The sequence below is a fragment of the Coffea eugenioides genome, chromosome 1 (genome assembly GCF_003713205.1).
Source record: "Coffea eugenioides isolate CCC68of chromosome 1, Ceug_1.0, whole genome shotgun sequence".
In the NCBI taxonomy this organism is placed as follows: Eukaryota; Viridiplantae; Streptophyta; class Magnoliopsida; order Gentianales; family Rubiaceae; genus Coffea; species Coffea eugenioides.
In genome coordinates this window covers 36,915,978-36,937,591 of record NC_040035.1, presented here as the reverse complement: position 1 = coordinate 36,937,591, position 21,614 = coordinate 36,915,978, and the positions used below count along the sequence as shown (strand labels likewise).

At 36.2% G+C, this 21,614-nt stretch overlaps 1 protein-coding gene across 1 annotated transcript; it reads left to right on the top strand.

Annotated features, from left to right (window-relative positions):
* The first annotated feature begins 14,458 nt into the window (after positions 1-14,458).
* LOC113771579 lies at positions 14,459-20,503 on the top strand. The gene is made up of 7 exons (XM_027316154.1): positions 14,459-14,509; positions 14,657-14,743; positions 14,860-15,093; positions 18,321-18,482; positions 18,598-18,651; positions 18,908-19,054; positions 20,126-20,503. Exons 1-7 carry the CDS (start codon positions 14,459-14,461, stop codon positions 20,501-20,503), a joined length of 1,113 nt encoding a protein of 370 aa, XP_027171955.1.
* The last annotated feature ends 1,111 nt before the right edge of the window (positions 20,504-21,614 follow it).

Genomic DNA, 21,614 nt, shown 5'->3' with positions numbered 1-21,614 from the left:
TCGAGCCACCGATGACTGAAGACGAAATCATTCGCACTTTCATTAAGGCACATGATCCGCCGCACTTTGAAGAAATTTTCCGCATGACTGGATGCTCATTTGCTGCTATTGTCAATAAACTGGAAGAATATGATGACTTCGTGAAGGCTGGAAAGATTGTTAATGTGTCTGCCCTGAAAACTCAAGTGGAAGTTTTGCAAAGCCAAAGTAGTAATGGGAAGAAGCAACAATTCAAGAAGCAAGAGGGGGAAACTGCTTTTGTTTGGGATCAAAACCCTACCCCAAAACCCAGATTTCGACGATACCCTACCTACTCCAACCCTTACCCTCATTATCCAAACTCTCATCCTGTTTATCACGCCAATATCCACCACCCTCGACCTCGCCCAAGCTATCCTAATCCACCTGTAGTCCCTTTTCAAATAACTCAACCTAATTTTCAACAAATACGACCCCGACCCCCTTACAATCAACAACTTCCTCCACCAAATGGACTCACCTACAACTACCCTCAACCCACTGAACCTCAAAGGCAAAATCGCCATCGCATTTTTACTAATCTTGGCAGGCCTCTGGACCAATTGTATGAACAATTAAAAGCCGCTGGTAAAATCGACGTCATTCCCCCTCCGCCTTACCCTCATGGCATCCCTGGCGGATACAATCCACAGTACACTTGCGCTTATCATTCAGAAGCACCTGGCCATTCAACCGCCAATTGCAAAGTACTTAGGCACCAGATCCAAGACATGATCGAGGCTGGAGAAATAGTGCTAAGAGGAAAGGGTGGACAAGGACCAAGTGTAAGCACAAACCCCTTTCCCAAACATGAAGACACTTTAGAGGCATCCACCTCCAGTGACGAAATCTGAGAATCTTGAAGGCACGTTGTAATTATGGTTGGCCGAGTATTTTCCCTCTCGAGGGAAATTTTGGTAAATCTAGGGGTTGTTATTTACTAAATTTCACAAAAGCTGTTTTTTGCATATGTGAATAGTTTAATGAAAGCATCTTTTGCAATTGAGTTATCTTGTTTCCACTTTGATTTGGAGTTGCATGAAATGCATAATTTGCTTGATTTGATTATCGTCTTGATTCTTTTAAATTCTTTTAAGATGGCCAAAGTTGAAATTATTTGACCCTCTGAATATCACTGTTCTGGAATTCGATGAAGCCGCACATTGAAAATCCCTTCATTTAAAAATCCCTGCATTAAAACTCCCTTCCTTGAAAAACCTTCATTGAAAATCCCTTCATACAGAAATCCTTTATAAAACTTGCTTCATTGAAATCTCTCCATTGAAAATCCATCCCTTGGAAAAACCTTCATGGAAAAGGCCAAGATCCCTTCATTGATAAAAATTCCTCCCCTGCCAAGCTCGAAGCTGATTGGTCAGAGTAGGGTTACCAATGATTGATGAAAAACAGCTGAATGTCATAAGCATGACCTATGTCCGCCACCGATCTTCTGAAAAGGAAACAAAGTGCTAAAGCGATGAAAGACGAAGTCGAAGGCAAATTTGCTTCAAATTAACAAGGCTTATTGGGTGTTCAAAGGAGAAATGGATGGACAGACATTCCCTCAACCTATCAACTCGGACATGTGTAAGATGTTCTTTATTTGATTATGCAAATTTCTTTTTGGAAATCGCGCAAGGGTCGAGGCACAAGTCAGGCCATCTTCCTTTCCAATCAAAACATTTCATCCCTAGTCATCCCCTTTGAGCTATCAGAACAATAATTTTCGTTTGGCAACCCCTGAGAACTGCAAACCCCACACTGGGGCAAATTCATTTTGAAAATGATCAGAAAGGAAAGAAAAACCCCACACTGGGGCAAATTTATCTTTGGAAAAGAGATGAAAAGAAAAAAGAACCCCACACAGGGGCAAATTTAGTTTTTAGAAAAATGCAAAAGTAAGAAGAATGCAATGAAGAAAATGCAACGAAAAAAATCCAATCAAACTGGGGCAAAATTTTCCTCAGTTTCGTTCAAAATTGGAAATAATTTCAAAATGATGCAATCTCAGGCTATTTCACACCCCTCTCATCAAAATTTGCTTTCAAGCCTCAACTTTTTTCAAACACCCCACCTGACTTCATTTCAAAAGCCCAAAGTCCTGGCTTTCGTCACTTGCTGCATTTCTATTGGGAAATTTGCTAATCAGCTGGCAAGTGATGTCCATAATGCCTTCGCCTAATCTTACCAGGGAAGCGCATTTTACTGATGTCAGCAATCTTCAGTTCATACTCCTGAGTCGATTATGGTTGAGTTTTTTCCATTGTTCCTTAGGTGAAAACCCGAAAGGGCACCTCGAAAAAAAAGAAAAGAAAAAAAAAAGAGAGAAAAACAAAAACAAAAACAAAAACAAAAGAAAAGGGGTGGGGGCAACCTTGGTGAAAACCCAAAAGGGCGCCAAGGTGAGTTTTGTAAGCACGAAGAGGAATAGCTGGTGACTTGGTTCGTTTGGATCTCCCTTCATTTGGAATACTTCTGCCAGTGTTGAATTCCAGAACAAAGATATCCAGGGGATTAAACGTGACGTCTGTGGGCCGAAAATTGTGTCATTTTGTAAATTAAATATTCTTTCGTAAGTACATTTTTAGGAAACTCATTTCTTCCAAAGCGCCTGCATTTATGGCATTATGTAGGCACAGATGGTTATGTTTTGCATTCTCGTGCATATTCATCCCTTCATAGCATGTGAATTTTTATTGCATACCTCATTTTATTTTAACTTCTTGAATTTTGGTAAATAACAATCCCCGGAGTTTATTTCAAAGGAATGCTTGGATTCAGTCGTCCTTTGGAAACGGTTGAGATTCAGCAAAGCCAGCCACGCAGCCTTCACAGTATGGCAAAACACATGCCTGGTCAGTTTGAGAATTCGGAAAAGTTTTGGAATGAGAAATCTAACTCAATCAGATGCCGCAGCCAAAATTGGCGAAAATGGAAGGAAAAGGAGAAAAACTCATGTTTACACGATCCTCAAAGGCGAACGGATCAAATGATGAGGACAATTTCTTTGTATTTTCTCTTTTGCAGAAAAGTTCCATGCATGGATAAAAGCAATTACACCTCGCACTGAAGTCGGTATCAAAAGGTGTTCTCCAAATGAGTAAAGGTGTACTGAAATACGTCGCAAGCCAGTTTGATCAAATGGTGCAACAACATGGCAAAGCAGAATCAACTATTGGTTCAAAGGCAAAACCTAATTCCTACTGGGGCAAAAATTTGGTTGGTCTTTAGGTGAGTATACGGAGTATCCCGTCTTACATTTCTTGTATTTTGCCACTAAACATGGGTTAGTCCCACTAGTGTGCATTTTGTTTTCTTCGCCGCTAAACATGGGTCAGTCCCACTAGCGCGCGTTTCATTCTCATTGCCGTTAAACATGGGTCAGTCCCACTAACGTGCATTTTATGTTCCATTGCCACTAAACATGGGTTAGTCCCACTAGTGTGCATTTTGTTTTCTTCGCCGCTAAACATGGGTCAGTCCCACTAGCGCGCGTTTCATTCTCATTGCCGTTAAACATGGGTCAGTCCCACTAACGTGCATTTCTTGTATTTTGCCACTAAACATGGGTTAGTCCCACTAGTGTGCATTTTGTTTTCTTCGCCGCTAAACATGGGTCAGTCCCACTAGCGCGCGTTTCATTCTCATTGCCGTTAAACATGGGTCAGTCCCACTAACGTGCATTTCATATTCCGTTGCCGCTAAACATGGGTTAGTCCCACTAGCGTGCATTTCATTCTTACAGCCACTGGAGCATGAGGTGAGTCCCGCCAGCGAGCATTTCACTTACATCGCTACTGGAACGTGGGTCTGTCCCAGTTTTAAATTCCTGTTCGGGTCAGTCCCGTTTTAAATTCTTGTCCGGGCCAGTCCCATTTTAAAATTCTTGTTCGGGCCAGTCCCGTTTTAAATTCCTGTTCGGGTCAGTCCCGTTTTTAAATTCTTGTCCGGGCCAGTCCCATTTTAAAATTCTTGTTCGGGCCAGTCCCGTTTTAAATTCCTGTTCGGGTCAGTCCCGTTTTAAAATTTCTGTTCGGGCCAGTCCGGTTTTAAATTCTTGTTCGGGTCAGTCCCGCTTTAAGTTCCTGTTTGGGCCAGTCCCGTCTTTAAATTCCGTTCGGGTCAATCCCACTTTAAATCTCCTGTCTAAGTCAATTCCATTTTAAAAGTTTTGCCAAAAGGGGTCAGTCCTTATTTCTAAAACGTCCACCGTTCGTGACGTTAGCCACCGAATAAAGCAGGTAAGTATTTGGTGTCTACTTCTTTGTCTCAAGTTTTTCCAAAACTCAGACAAAGAGGGGCAAACTGTAGACACCAAATTTTTGGTGTAATTTCTTTTACTTTTTATTCTTATTTGTCGTGGTTACTTTTAGTTTTTTTTTAGTTTCTAGTTTCTATTTTTATTTTTTTAAGTTTTAGCGTAGAAAAATCATAAAAGAAAAAAGGAGAAAAAGGAAAATTGTTCACAAAAATACATTCAAATTTAATTTTTTTGGCATTTTGGTTTATTTTTGTTAATTTATTTTGAAAAAGAAAAGAAGGAAAAAATGATGAAAAATGATGAAAATGAAAGAAAAGATCGAAAATGGTAATTTTGTTATTTCTAGTTTGATTGATTTTGATGTGTTTGTAATTAAAATTGTTGTTTCTATTATTATTTAGTTTTACTATTATTTTTGTTAAATTATTAAGTTGAGAAAAAGGAAAAAAAAAAAAAAAAAAAAAAAAAAAGAAGATCACAATTCCATTTCTGCCGGATCACATTTCATTTCACTTTCATCTCCACTTCAACACTAAACCTCCACTACCGCGAATCACTCCACTACCTCAGCCTCAACCACAAACACTCCATCTCCATTCTCCACCTCGTGATCATCGACGAGAGCAAGAGAGGGAGAACTCCTCGGATTGAGCAGGAGAAAGGTGAAGAGAGAGCGAGCCGCGAGCTGTATTTCTGTTCTGTCCGAGGAAGTCAAGCGAGGGAGAGGGAGCTGCCATTCCATTTTTCACCCTCAACTAGCCGTGATCAATTCAGTCACAATCATTACAGCTGCAACCACTGAATTCAGACTAACCATCCTCGCGTGCGTGAGCTGCCGAGAGGAAAAATTGCAGCTGCTGTCCGTGTGAGCTTTTCATCCATTTCCTTTCGTCTGTAAACTAGAAAGAGATTGGGAGCCATATTGTCTTCATACTGGTCGCAAGCTAGAGCAAGGGAGGAGGAGAGCTGCGGACTGAAATTCTGGACAGCCGAGAGTAGAGGATTTTTGCAGCTGCTAGTTGCGTGATTTGAGCCTTAAGCTGAGGTAATTTCTGGACTTAAGCTAGTTGATTATGGCTTGATGAAGTTGTTTATAAGCATGCATGTGAGATTGTGTGGCTAGATGATAGTTTAAGTCACAGAAAAATCTGTTTGAGAAGGAAGTGAAGCTGCCGAGAGCTTGAGCTGGAAGTTTCGGTTTTTTTAAGTTGCTAGTTGTGATGATCTGAGCTTAATTTTGAACTCAACCTGCTAAATAGTTCTTTATTTGGTACTGCATGTGAACGTTATGGGCAGAATTTCGGTTGCATGGCTGGATTTTTTTTTTATTGGAAGTATTAGACTGCTAAACTAATTTTCCAGCTTTGCCGAGAAGCTGAAATGGAAATGCAATTTTAATTTCGTTCCCCTGAGGCAGGCTGAGCTTATAAATGTGATTAACTAGCTAAGAAGTAGGTGATTAAGCTTTGCATGAAGTTCATTAGTTCGGCTAAGCAAGGAAAAAAATATGAAACAGAAAACTGCTACATGCAAGTTCATCCGAGGGTGGTGAACAGAATTTCTGGAATTGTGGATGATTATAGTTGCTGACCGAACTTGATTTGAACTAGTTATGATAGTAATTTCATTAAGTAGCCTTGCATGTTAGTTTTGAGTACTTAGCACAATGATTCAACCGAGGTAAATTCGGATTTAAGACCAACTACCTGCTGGAAAATGCATATTCATTTTTTGCTGCACCAGAAATTTACGGTTGTGTCTTGCTATTTTCTTCCATTGCGGTTCCAAACTTTGCTGTTTTTGTTAGATAGTAATTCCAGCCTTGACCTAAAGTTGTTGATTTGGGATTCCTATGAGTTGGGCTGGTAAACAAATGAAAAAAACCGAAACTTCCAGCTCAAGCTCTCGGCAGCTTCACTTCCTTCTCAAACAGATTTTTCTGTGACTTAAACTATCATCTAGCCACACAATCTCACATGCATGCTTATAAACAACTTCATCAAGCCATAATCAACTAGCTTAAGTCCAGAAATTACCTCAGCTTAAGGCTCAAATCACGCAACTAGCAGCTGCAAAAATCCTCTACTCTCGGCTGTCCAGAATTTCAGTCCGCAGCTCTCCTCCTCCCTTGCTCTAGCTTGCGACCAGTATGAAGACAATATGGCTCCCAATCTCTTTCTAGTTTACAGACGAAAGGAAATGGATGAAAAGCTCACACGGACAGCAGCTGCAATTTTTCCTCTCGGCAGCTCACGCACGCGAGGATGGTTAGTCTGAATTCAGTGGTTGCAGCTGTAATGATTGTGACTGAATTGATCACGGCTAGTTGAGGGTGAAAAATGGAATGGCAGCTCCCTCTCCCTCGCTTGACTTCCTCGGACAGAACAGAAATACAGCTCGCGGCTCGCTCTCTCTTCACCTTTCTCCTGCTCAATCCGAGGAGTTCTCCCTCTCTTGCTCTCGTCGATGATCACGAGGTGGAGAATGGAGATGGAGTGTTTGTGGTTGAGGCTGAGGTAGTGGAGTGATTCGCGGTAGTGGAGGTTTTGTGTTGAAGTGGAGATGAAAGTGAAATGAAATGTGATCCGGCAGAAATGGAATTGTGATCTTCTTTTTTTTTTTTTTTTTTTTCCTCTCTCCTATGTGATCCAATGTGCTAAGTGAATTGCATGTCTACTTCGTTTTCTTTGCATTGCCTTAATTCCTTTCATTCCTTTATTTACTTTTGCTTTATTAAGTTTTTTCTTTTATGGGGTATGCGTACACCTCTTGGCTTGTAATAGATAGGGCTGTGGCGAGCAATTTGGTCCATTTTCCCTTTCCCCTTTTGTTTTAGTTAGTGAATGTAATAGGTTCATTAGTTTGGTTGCATGCCTACGTGTTAAGTGTTTAATCGCTTTATTAGGTCCTTGCATCTAGTCAAGCATGCTAAGTGTTATGTGCTACGTGTTTATAAGTGATTCGCATGTCTACTCGCTTTTTATAGTGTGGATGAATGGAATGGGTGAATGCACGTCACCACACTAGTCCAACGCTAGTTGTGGCTTCTTTTATCGTTTCCACTAGTCCAACGCTAGTCGGAATTCATAGAATGGGCTAGTCCAACGCTAGACCCTTAGGAATTTTCCTCGCTAGTATATCATTTGCTTGTTCACCACATATCACGCATTTTCCTTAGTTTATCATTTGGTATGTTCCTCAAACCCCTTCCCCTTCACTTTAGGACTTGCATCTCATGCTAGTTAGGGTTCATTTGAGTGAAAACCCCCTTGGGTAAGGGAAACGAGCGAGTGTGGCTTCAAAATAGCCTTAGCACGCTAGTTTTTCCTTCTAATCAAAGGGAAAATTAAAATCGCAAAAACTAGAGGTCATTCCCATACCCGACCTGATGCATTCCTCTAAGTTCATGCATTTTCATATCATTTTCTCACTATTTTCCTCACTAATTATATATTTTAAATCCACATATCATATTCACACACTTATTCACTTTCTTTACTTTTCACTTCACACATTGCACCTATTTTACTTATATATTTACTATTTTCATTCACTTGCACACGAGCATGTTAGTTTTGCTACTTAATGATAGTAATTTCATTAAGTAGCATATTTACTATTTCATTCACTTGCATGTTAGTTTTGAGTACTTAGCACAATGATTCAACCGAGGTAAATTCGGATTTAAGACCAACTACCTGCTGGAAAATGCATATTCATTTTTTGCTGCACCAGAAATTTACGGTTGTGTCTTGCTATTTTCTTCCATTGCGGTTCCAAACTTTGCTGTTTTTGTTAGATAGTAATTCCAGCCTTGACCTAAAGTTGTTGATTTGGGATTCCTATGAGTTGGGCTGGTAAACAAATGAACTTTGTGCATTTTTTTGGAATGAAATACGCATGGTTTGAAGCTGCAAAGGATTGCAGCAGGATTTTGCAGAAGCTTGTTTCTTACTACCTTGCATAGAACTTGCATGATTTCCTTATAAGTTGGGCTGGTTAGGATATGAAATATATGTGTTTTGCTGTGTAGTTCAAGTTTCTTTGAAGATTAGATGAGAAGTTGTGATGAAAGAGCTCCTGAAATCTTCATTTGAAACCAGAAATTGCCGCACCTTTTACATAAAGCTCTCCAGTGTTTGAGTGATTTTTATGTGTTTTGGTTTGTTTGGAAGTTGAATTTGTGTGTCATGCTGCTTAGATTAAGTTCCTGGCTACGTTGGTTGAGAAGCTTTGATCAAAGTGGTGGTTAATGTTGAAACCTGCATGAAAAAATGGAAGTAAAGGTTGCGTTTTTTAGTTGCAGGAAGCTTTCAGCAGAAATTCTTGTTGCAGAATGCATGTTTCACGTAGCTTGCATGAATTTGCATGAAATAATTTTCTAAAAATTGCATTCCAACCCCTCAAGTCTCCTTTGGTTGCATTGTGGCCCAATTACATTCCAATTTCTTGCAATTAGGTCCTAGGATAGTTACAATTAGATCCATTGCTTGATTTTTTCTTTGCTATTTGACCTTTGAGGTTCCCAAAATGTATCAATTGGGTTTGGTTGATTGATTAAATATTTGCAATTGGGTCCTTGGTAATTTTCTATTCTATAAATTTGACCAATAATTCCACTTTCTTAGTAATCATGCACTATGTGTTTTCACTTGAGTTGCAATTGGGTGAATTTTGGCGATCTTGCTTATACTTTACTTTTAAATTGATGCCTTGACCCCTTTTATTGTTTTGAAGCCATTTATCCTTTATTAGCACCACAAAAGGGGGAGGTATAATTTCTTTTATTTTTTTTTTTCCTCTCTCCTATGTGATCCAATGTGCTAAGTGAATTGCATGTCTACTTCGTTTTCTTTGCATTGCCTTAATTCCTTTCATTCCTTTATTTACTTTTGCTTTATTAAGTTTTTTCTTTTATGGGGTATGCGTACACCTCTTGGCTTGTAATAGATAGGGCTGTGGCGAGCAATTTGGTCCATTTTCCCTTTCCCCTTTTGTTTTAGTTAGTGAATGTAATAGGTTCATTAGTTTGGTTGCATGCCTACGTGTTAAGTGTTTAATCGCTTTATTAGGTCCTTGCATCTAGTCAAGCATGCTAAGTGTTATGTGCTACGTGTTTATAAGTGATTCGCATGTCTACTCGCTTTTTATAGTGTGGATGAATGGAATGGGTGAATGCACGTCACCACACTAGTCCAACGCTAGTTGTGGCTTCTTTTATCGTTTCCACTAGTCCAACGCTAGTCGGAATTCATAGAATGGGCTAGTCCAACGCTAGACCCTTAGGAATTTTCCTCGCTAGTATATCATTTGCTTGTTCACCACATATCACGCATTTTCCTTAGTTTATCATTTGGTATGTTCCTCAAACCCCTTCCCCTTCACTTTAGGACTTGCATCTCATGCTAGTTAGGGTTCATTTGAGTGAAAACCCCCTTGGGTAAGGGAAACGAGCGAGTGTGGCTTCAAAATAGCCTTAGCACGCTAGTTTTTCCTTCTAATCAAAGGGAAAATTAAAATCGCAAAAACTAGAGGTCATTCCCATACCCGACCTGATGCATTCCTCTAAGTTCATGCATTTTCATATCATTTTCTCACTATTTTCCTCACTAATTATATATTTTAAATCCACATATCATATTCACACACTTATTCACTTTCTTTACTTTTCACTTCACACATTGCACCTATTTTACTTATATATTTACTATTTTCATTCACTTGCACACGAGCATTTATATATTTATTCATTTGCACACAAACACTTTCAAATTGCACACATGCACCTTTTTTCTACACTTTGCACACTTACACTCTCATTTGAGTCCTCATTTGCATCATTCATGATTTTCTATGAGGTCTTTCCTTATTGACCTTCACAATTCATGTGAATGGGATCAAAAGCCTCATCAGAGACATTTCTAGACTTTAAGACTGCATTTCTCATCCATTAGTCATATCCAATTTGCAAATACATACTTTGGGTAGAAAAATTAGGAAAATAAGGGTTAAATCACGCAACTAGCCTTGGCTAGGTCGAAGGGGTGCCTTGGATTTTTATCCTTGCCTTCCCCTTCGTCAAATGTGACTCCCGAACCTTTTTCTTTGTTTGCGTAGACTAGGAGTCGTTCAAAAGGGTTTCTTACTTTTTTCCTTAAAAAATTCACTTTTTGGGTGACTTGGTACACCCTAACTCTATACCAAGTGGCGACTCCATTTTTCATATAAAAAACCCTTTTTGAACTATTTTTCTTGGGTCAAATCGTCGCATTTTCAAAAGTCCCATTTAGACCCATTTTTATTTTTATCAAAAAAAAATTCACTTTTTCCAAACCAATAAAATCACAAAAACAATCATTTTATTTTTTTTCCAAAAAAAAGTGGGGCGCGACACCCACCACGCCTCACTCCTCTCTGGGTTTGTCGTCATAATCGTCGGAGACGACGTCGGAGATATGATTCTTGGAAGCGGCCGAGACACCGGTCCAGTGGACTTTGCGGGTGTGGGTGACGGGTTGGCAGGGTTTTAGGAGGGTTTTTGAGAAGGAAGAGCAGAAGGGCTTGTCATGAGGAGGGGTTGTAAGCGGAGAGAGCTTCTGGGAGGCCGCGGCGGCCGCAGCTGCTGCGGTGGCGACAGAGATGACCATGGGATTGCGTGGGGGTTGCGCAGGGAAGAGCAAGGGAGGTGAGGGAAATCAAATAGAAAGGTGGACTGTGTGTGCCCTTTTTGCTTAGAATATGAGGACAAAAATGCCCTTGAAAGAAGCACACTGGCGTTCGTGTGAATTGGTCCTCCAGTTGCAAAACCGGAGAAACTGGCTGAAAGGGCCACGGGTTCCCCATTTTACAAGTTCGAGGGTTTAAAGTCAGCAAAAAATAGACGAGGGGCTTAATTTTACCTAGACAAAGAGTTAAAGGGCCAATTGGATAATTTGCCCTAATATTTACTGTATGCCTGAATAAATAACCTTCTTATTCTCAAGCTCCTCCTTCTCTTTCCATGTCATATACGCCTAAGACGTAAAATGAAACCAAATAACGTCCATGATAAAATGATAGAGACTGGGGAAATGAGAGTTACCAATGGAGAACTAGATTGTTTCCTTTATTAATTTTTGGTACTCAATGGCTCGGTATCCCTGATTATCCAATATGGTTCAAGGAATTTTATTCTCACTGAACCATCACATCCTGTCATCAAGTCTTAGTGAGGAGGTGATGTCTAGGACTGTCAATGGGGTTGGGCCAGCCCGAATTCGGCTCGCTCGGCCCGATAGAAAGCCCGATGAGCCCGATCATTTAGTGAGTCGGTCTGAGCCTGAGCCTAAAAATTAGGCCTGAATTAAATGTGAGTCGAGCTTGAGCCTTATTAGGCTCAAACCCAATATAGGTCTGACCCTTTAATTACCTATATATATAATATTTATATTTTGATATTATATATAATTATATATCCAAATATATTATTACTAAATACTAAATATATACATAAATTACAAAACACAAAAATACATCTAAAAACTCTTTCATGAGCTTTCTTGAGAGCCAATATTGGTAATGCATAACTAAATCTCTAATTTTTCTTATTGGTTGAGTAAATTTTTGTATTGGCATAATATTGGTTGATTTTTTTTTGGTCTACAAACACAAAAATCATCAAGCATATTTGGATTTAAATCACAAGATTATAAAAAAAGTTTCAACTTTTAAAGATGTATTGGCTTATGATCGCATGTTTTATTACTATTTTTCATGCATTTTGAATGGATTAAATATAAATATTGTTGAAAAAATTTTGGTTTATATACGTTTTAAGAACTATTATTTGTTCATGTTTAGTTTTAATATTATAGTCTTGTAAATGTTAAATTAGTTTTACAACTTAATAGTTATAGTAATTATATTAAGAAAATTAAGGAGTAATAAGTGAGCTTGGGCTAAGCCCGATTAAGGTTCACAACCCGAATATTATGTGAATTGAGTATAAACTTCACATTTACGAACCCGAAACTCATAGTCCGAAGTCCGAAAATGATTCAAATTAAATGAGCTGAGTTTAAGCTCATCAAAGCCCGGCTCATTAGGCCCGATTGACAGGCCTAGTGATGTCCTTCAAAAACTAATAACCCCATGCAGATGTTCTTTCTTCTGGACTGAAAAATCGAATGTGATAAAATAAATTTCGAATGTGAGATTCAAATGTTATCTTATTCATTCCATGCTCTATTGCCAAATTAAATGCCGATATCCTGCTTTAAACTCTATTTCCATTTTTGCTGGATATGACGTTTTCAGCTGTCTGAATTTTCTTGAGGAACGAATCCATTATCTGGAGATGTGTTTGTGGCTATGTAGCATACTGGATCTCGCATGTCTTACTAAAAGGTTAAAAAGCAAAATAGTTTTGTATTAACTATTGTAAAATCCATTTCGTCTTACCCCATATATTTTCTTTGTTTATTTGGATACATTTTAGTATTTCGGTTATTAGCACTACATTTATTTCTTCTTTGGCTGTCCAAATATGTTTCGAATTCTTGCTTTGATGCATAAATTAAAAGAGTTGCATCTTTTGATTAATTGTTTAAGTTCCATGCATTGTAACTCAAATTGGTTAAGTAACTTTCAGCTGCACAGATGAAAATGAATAAACAAATGAACATAGTTCCATTGAAGTATTATTCATTGTCTCTGAAGGTGCAAAGAGCATAGTTCAAAGACAACATGGTACATCTATGCAATTGAAATGTATACCTAACTAGAAACTAAATATCTTCTTTTACATTATATCAAGTCAAAGATACGTAATTAAAAAGGAAGTAAAACTCGAGATATGAAAGTAGAATAAAAAAAATGTCTCACCATAGTGCGGAAAATAATAATTAGCAAATTATACATACTTTGATGAAATTACTACAATTGAGCAAGAGTCCAACAGATTAAGTTATCAATTTAAAATATATTTCATTGTTATATGTAGAAATTAATCTTTAAAAGAATCGTTCAAAATGTCTCTCACGTTTCGTCAAATGAATATTATCATCCTTTACTGTTAAAATAGTAAATTTACATTTCTTACAAAATCAAGTCGATAAATTTTGGTTTCAACTTAGATTTTCGATCATTTTTTACCTTGTAAAATGGCTGCATAACTTAATTACACTGAACCAACATTTTTAACTGTGATTTGAGATAGTTATATAGTGGATGGATTTTTGTTAGGACCAAAACAGGGCGTGTGGTGATTACAATATGGAATGACAGTAACAAAGTGAGATTAATAATGTTCATTGGGCTACAAACTTCAGACTAGGAGACTTAACTTTAGGATTTTCATTTTCTATGGTTTCGGCCTTAGTTATTTTCAGCACCAGATATGCCCCTCATTGATAAATTAAGTAGATTTCCTTTTTATATTAAAAAAAAAAAGGTAAAATGGCAGATTGATTATCTCATGTCTCTTGACAGAGAAAATTGTGCTTACACGACCATTTGCATTTGCTAGAATTCCTATTGCACCTGTACTGATGTTTAAGAGTGGAGTTTATTTATTATTGTTTTTATAATTGTTATCATATATGTGTCTGTCTGTATCTGATTATATATGCCTAGAACTATATCCATCAACCTGTACTAATGTTGAACTAGTAATGAGATTCTAGGGATTTATTCACGTTCATTAGAAATATTTATCACTTAACTTACTTTAATTAGAATTGACAATCGTTCCAAAAAGAGTAACGATTTCAACTTTTTCTTTTTTTCCGATAGAAACCATCATTTTATTCATAAAATCTGCACTAATGGTGGAAAAAGTAATGGTTTCAACTTTTTAAATATTCGTTTTGTTCACAGTTTAATGTTCTTGCAACAGGTTGTCATCCGATTGTGGACTTTTTTCTTTTTCTTGATTCTATTTCTGTTTTTCTTATGCGTTCCTCGTACTTTGTTCTTCTATTTTCATGTTTAATACATTGAACAAGACAGCAATGGTTTCCGTATTTGGGGACAGCAATGGTTTCCGTATTTGGGGTGGATAGTTACATATTTAACCAACCAATTGAATCAACTATGCATAGGAAGCTCCAAAACAAAACAAAAAAGAAAAAAAAAATCGTGGATAGGCTGTTTAGTAGTGAGAAGAAAATGAAGGAATTCTATTGTTTCATTTTGTTATTCATGCTGAGTTTATGTGATGCTTCAAACAATACCCCCATCAAGTCCATCAAGGTAGTCCCTCCTTGTATGGATCCATGTGCTTTTTTTTTTTTAGTGCATCTTCAAATCTTGTTATTTTTTTTTCTGGCACGATAAATTTAAAAAGTTACGATTTTCATATTAGAGGGTTCACATAAATCTAGTTCCTTGAAATGGCAGAGCCAAGATGGTGATATCATTGATTGTATTCATATTTATGATCAACCAGCATTTGACCATCCTTTGCTGAAAAATCATACCATTCTGGTGAGTCTTTTTATCCCCCTGTCACATAGAAAATCAAATATGTACACATGATTTTGTTATTGGATCGATACAAAACTGTAAAATTACATACATGTATCTATGTTTGGATGTTGCAGATGAGGCCTAGTTTTCATCCAAACTCAGAGCTACTCAATCCTCATAGCCAAGAGAATACAAATTCAATTACTCAGTCGTGGCAGTTGAGTGGGAAATGTCCGGATAATACTATTCCAATTTTGAGAAACCAAAACGCAAGAAAAACCAAGAAATACGTGATGAAGCAGAACGAAACTGTTTCCCAGTCTTCTTCAGATGATGATATGAAGTCTCTTGACCCATACACTCATGAGGTACCACAAACAATAGGAATATTCTTCTGTAGATAATGTCATGAATTTTTTTGCTTTTCTAAAATTGTGAAGTTTCGATACATATGGTGCAGTCACTTGAAACAACGACTAAAGTATATTATGTTTATGTTACTATTTTCTTGTTACACATACGTAGATATCTATCTACATATATTTAGTACTCTTACTTTTTGAGTGTATTAAAATTTGAAAAAGTTTTGGCAACTTTGTAGGAGTGAATTCTCATTAGATGATGGTAATTGAAGCATTTTGAAGAATTAATCACAAAATGCTCCCCTCTTAAATTTTGCGAATATAATCATTGATTGAATTTAAATGAGACAAACTTAAAAGTTGAAGATGCAAAGTGTTTAAAATTAAGAATTTATGGTATAAAATATCTAAAATTAAAGTTTAAAATACAAAGTAAAAAAGCGATATAAGTTGGGAAATGCAAAGTGGAATCAGTCAGCCCTTATATTTTCTTTCTCACTTTGCTTCCTTTGTTAATAAACTTGACGGGTTTTTTACATACGTGCAAGCTAAAAAATACCGAATTACACCCGTTCACTGCAAGTATACAAATCAACTAGTAGTTTAGGGTATATATCGGGTCGATCCCACAAGGAAGAGTGAATAATTACCGGTATTACTAAAGCTTCTCTATTATTTAGACTATCAATAAATTATAACAAATTTAACCTACTGAAATTATACAAAATGACAAATGAAAGCTCCTTAGGTTATGGTATCCCTAACTACTCATGCAAGTGCTATATTTGGATCATTAATTACTACATCTAGGCTAGTTATGGTGTAATTTCCTAATGCACTTGAATCCTACTTTCGTAGTGAATCAATTATACTTATAACTAATCCATACCTATTCTCATGGTTATGAAATTAGTTACAAGTTCATTTCTTCAATGAAATTACATGAAATGAATCACTAAAAACCACATAGATGCACCTCTACTTTCGTGAGTGTACTTCCTATGTTTAGCACTTCTTGAACTAGTGTTAAATCTCAATTTTCATTGCAGAAACAACACCTTAGATAATCACAATTAATGGTACCAGATTAATCATGATTTAAAGAGCCAAAGTGCTAAATAACTTGCTCAAATCATAGCAATCAAATAACCAAATAATAACACTAACAATTATAGAAAGTTCAACCAAACCCAAGGTATAAACTTTAAAGACACATATTAAATATAAAATCCAGAACTTGTATATTAGCTAAACTTGGAATCAAATACAAAAGATAAAGAGTTGGAAAGGAATATAACCCATGTCACTTGAGCTCATCACCTTGCCTTCTTCATCCTCCATTTTCATCCTAATCTAGATAATAAACAAGAATGGAAAAGCTACACTACTCTATACTAAGCTAAACTAACACTAGGGAGATGAAAGAGCTACATTTCTGCAGCTTCAAGCTTTCTCCCGTAGCTCACTCTCTATTTTTCTGCTATGAACTCCCATCTCCTCCTTCTTCTTGGATTCTTGGCTATTTTATGATGAAAGATGGTCAAGAAATGAGGCCTCCACCTTCCTTTTACAGCTGGAGATGTTTCTCACATGTCTAGCAATGCATGTGAGTTGGTGGAGGTGAAATTGAGTTTTACGCGTACAAAGCAGCCTTTTCTGACCACAATCCGGCCAGGAATCCGGCCACAAATTCGGCCAAATTCCGGCCGGATTGCTACAGTGACCATTTGGTCACTTCTGGTTCAATTTCCAGCTCTGCTCCGATTTTGATTCAACTTCAACTGAACTTTTCTTGATGATAAAAGCTGATTTAGCTCTTGACCAAAACATAAAACTTGTAGCCCTTTGAGTTAGCTTTCCAATGCATCAAGAATCACCTCATTTGGATCTGTGTAGGCTGATAAATGACCGAAATACCCTTACCTGCTCATTGCCCTGTTCCAGCTTCGACCAGTAGAAATTTGCTATTGTAATTCGGCATTTTGACCTAGAAAACCTTCAAACTGGATTCAGATGTCTTCAGCAAAGTTGTAGATCTATCTCTTATCTTCAAATAGGTTCAAGAATCATCCCAATCCGATCATTGTAACTCAAGTTATAGCCGAAATACGAAAATGTGTCAAAACTGTCAAAATACACCAAATCCAAGTAAAAAGTGATAAAAACCTCATTTAATCACTTAAAAACATTTATTCACCAATTATAGCCAAAATGATTCATTTTCTTCCAATATTATAACCAAAGTGACTAAAAATAATATAAAATATTAGACAATTATTACGTAAATTAATCACTTGTCAAACTCATCAATATGACCAAAATGCCCTTGTCACGTTAACCGATAAATTTGAGAAAAGTACCTAAATTTGACAAAAGTACCTATAGGCACAGTATATTAAAAAACGAACTTAGAAGCTTTCACAGTCAAACCCAACATGTTTCTCCCTTTTTTTCTAAGTATACAAAAACCATATATACACACACATACATATGTACGTACATACATACATATATATAAAGTGGATGCTCTAACTACTAAAAGAAATACAAGCACCCATATTCATATTTTTTAGTTCCAAATTCTTGTAAAGTGAGGCTGACCGTTTATAGGCTTTTATAGATTTTTTAATAATATTTTTACATTTTAATTTTTTAGATTATGGTTTTCTAGATTTTTTTCCATTTTCACATGAAATAAGCAACACGTTGCCTTCATCTTCGAAAAGTGTAATCTTGGGACAAAATTTAACTAAATCCAAATCCATCAGTATATTATTCTATTCATAGTATAATGTAATAGAAAATTCTTCGGACATTATTTGTCATGACCGTTATAAAATATTAGAGTTCAATAACGTTCTTGGAGTTAAAAATAGAAAAAAAAAAAAAAAGGATGACTTTAAGGGGTAAGTACAAAACACACTACACCTTAAATGGATCAACTAAATTATCCTAAGTAAAAATATTATTGAAAGGTGGCCATTATGTAAAGTTAGAATTGATCACTAATGATCTTGGGTCTCACAAAGTGAGAAACAAACAATTATGTTAGAGAATAAAGTGAGAATCATGTTACACCTTGGAGGGATTTCTTTTCTTTTTTTTTTTTATTGTAATTTTCCCCCCTTTGAATTGATTTTTTTCTTCTTTTAATCTGAATTTCTCATTTTTTTTCCTTTTTTTACTTGTAGTCTCATATTCTTGTATATTTGTTTTCTTTTGCAATAGTGTAGTATGCAATTGCATATGTTCAAGGTGACAAGTATCATGGAGCAAAGGCAACAATAAACGTTTGGCAACCCTACGTTCAGAACAGAATTGAATTTAGCTTATCTCAGATTTGGGTTGTTGGAGGTCATGATTCGACTATCAACACCGTTGAAGCTGGTTGGACGGTATTGCTTCTCTATAATATCAGTAACGTAGTATTCATCTTGTTTGTGAGTTGTAAATATTTAGGTATTTAGCTCATACTATATGGTTTGCTTATTTCAATTGTTAAAATAACAGGTAGACCCTAGTGTATTTGGAGATAACAAACCAAGACTTTTCACTTATTGGACTGTAAGTAAAACAACTTCTGCTTGGCATTGGACTGTATTTTCCACTTAGTATGTTTGGGCAATCAATTTTTTTCAATGCACACAACTTCTGCTTACATAAGTTTGAATCTATAAAGGGGAGGGATGGGTCGGGTGGCTCGGGAGAAAGGAGTATAAGTGAGAAATCTCGAATTCGAGTCCTTCTACTTATACTAAAAGAAAAGTTTGATTCTATATTGATATCATAGATATGTACTAAAATCTGGCTGCTGTAACAGAGAGATCATTATGGATCCACTGGATGCTACAACATGTTTTGCCCTGGCTTTGTTCAAACCAGCACAAAAATTGCCTTGGGGGCCAACATTTCCCCTGTTTCAACCTACCATGGTCCTCAATTCGACATCAGCCTATATATAGTGAAGGTAACAAATGAAAACCAGATTCCGACCTAGGTTTTTAGTTAAAAGTATTCATCATCTCACAATGAGACTTTCTGCTCTTGTCATCTCCATTCTCCCCTTTTTTTCTTGCATTTTCTTCGCCAGTTACTTGCTAAAACATATCATTTAAAAAAGGGTAAAAAACAAAAAAGCCCCCTGTGGTAAACCTAATACACAGAAAAGCCCCCCATGGTTTCAAAATATACAACACGACCCCTCATACTTTGAACTAAATTGTAAAGGTGACGGAATCCGTTAAAATTAATGGAAATGGACAAAATGACCAAAATACCCTGATATAATTAAGCAAAAGACAGTTCAAAAAAATCATTTGTTTTATTCTCTAAATAGAGAGAATTGAGGGTTAAGGGGTAGAATAGGTATATTTGATAAAAATTAAGTATAAAAATTTTTTTTTAGGTTCCAATAAGTCATTTCCGTTAAATTTAACGGATTCCGTCACTTTTACAATTTAGTTCAAAGCATGAGGTATCGTGCTGTATATTTTGAAACCATAGGGGGCTTTTCTGTGTATTAGACTTACCACAGGGGGCTTTTTTGTTTTTTACCCTTTAAAAAATTTGTAGGACAATTGTAGTTTCTTGTATGGAGATGCAGCTGAGGCGTAGTAGGTCTGGACTTTATTGTAGTTAATGAATTCTCATTATACTATTTGATATTACTTTGCTATGTAAAATTGTAAATATACTAATTGTTGTCTTCGTTCGCACAATTAAAATGGGATGAGATGCCTTCATTATTTTTCTCTCCATTTATCTATACAACTAAATTATTTAAAAAAAAAAAATCTGTTTGTGTCAATAATTTTATTTCCACAAGTAGATCAACATACTCAAAAATCAAACTCATCTATGAATCTTAATCGACTTGCTATTCAAGCATGTATCATCTTAGGATGAGACTTTCTCTTCTTTGCATCTTCCATTCTCCTTTTTCTTGCTTTTTCCTTACCCCTTACTCCCTAAACATATTTGTGCAACATATTATTAGCTACAAATTAAACCTAATTAGACTGAACCCACATTTTGTTAGGACGAACAATTTGCTGTGTGGTGGTTGCAACTAGGGAATGACGTAGTTGGTTACTGGCCTACCTCCTTGTTTACAAACCTAGCTGACAGTGCTTCAACGATCCAATGGGGCGGAGAGGTGATAAATCTTAAACCAAATGGGCAGCACACCACAACTCAAATGGGCAGTGGCCATTTTCCTGAAGAAGGGTTTAAAGGGGCAAGTTACTTCAAGAATCTTCAAGTAGTTGATGTATCGAAGACTTTGAGGAGTCCTGGTACCCTTTACACTTTCGCTGCGAACTCAAATTACTATAGGATATTACTCGAGAAGAGCAGCGATGCATGGGGAAATTACTTTTACTATGGCGGACCAGGAAGAAATGCTAATTGTCCATGACCAAAAACTCACAGCTTGAGTTTTGGTTTGTTTTTTGGGTAAATTAAAGTTTATTTTCAATTAGCAAAATGTACGTTACAATCAATACAAAAAAAGCTAAGCTATTAACTGCTATCAGTCAAATAAACAAAGCGACATCAACAAACAAGCTCTAGCCAACTATGTTACAACGAAGCAAAACAACTTGAGATTGTTCATAATAAATTTGGACATATAGCGAGGGGCGAAATTTAGTTATGAATTTGAACTTTTAAAAAAAAAAAAGAAAAAATATCCTGTTATTAGGCAATAGGTTGATTTTTAATTTTTGCTTTTGATGAGTATTTGAGTTTATTGTAATAAGACTCTCTAAAACCCCTATGGCTTATTTAGTTGAGTAGCAGAGATGAGGAGAAATAGATTGGATGGTTCGAAGGGTGAGAGTATAAATGAGAAGTCCAGGAATTTGATCGCTCTCACTTACACTAAAAGAATAAAAAATTAAGTAGTACATATTGCAAATTCTAAATTTATCCTTTTATGCAATAAAAACAATTTGCCTTTGTATTATTCTTTGTTCAATTATCTCCTACTTTTCTCTTTCCAAATTAAGTTTCATGTTTTTTTTCTAATGCTTCCATTACATAAAGCATCATCCACTTATCCACATTTTTGTCCTAAGAATGAACCACAAAAATCTCAATCGATCCTTAATGCTGGGACAAAAAAAAATAGATCATCCACTGATCCATAAGACTAGTACTACTTGAAAAGAAAAAAAAACACTAGAACTATTATATCCAATGATGGAGCCAAAGGGGGGCAGAGGGGGGCCTAAGTTTTGAAATTTTAATTCATAATATGTAAATATGTGTGTAAAATAAAATTGGTCCCCCCTAAATTTTTACAATTTTAGTTTATATTATGAGAGTTGATATATATGTGTGTGTATATATATATATATATATATATATGAATTAGTCATCTTTGAATTAATTATTTTCTTCAAAAAAAGTTATTTATTTTTTATTGTACTAATTATTTAACTTTTAAAAATTAAACACATAATTTGATGTTCCATAGTAAATTGACCCAATGTGATGTATTAGAATAAAAAGACCCAATTCTTAAT

Bases quoted from the DNA above. Each gene is read 5' to 3' on its own strand.
- LOC113771579 (XM_027316154.1), top strand. From the start codon at position 14,459: ATGCTGAGTTTATGTGATGCTTCAAACAATACCCCCATCAAGTCCATC. The intron at 14,744-14,859 runs GTGAGTCTTTTT...TGGATGTTGCAG, and splicing joins TGAAAAATCATACCATTCTG to ATGAGGCCTAGTTTTCATCC. The intron at 15,094-18,320 runs GTACCACAAACA...GCAATAGTGTAG, and splicing joins TTGACCCATACACTCATGAG to TATGCAATTGCATATGTTCA.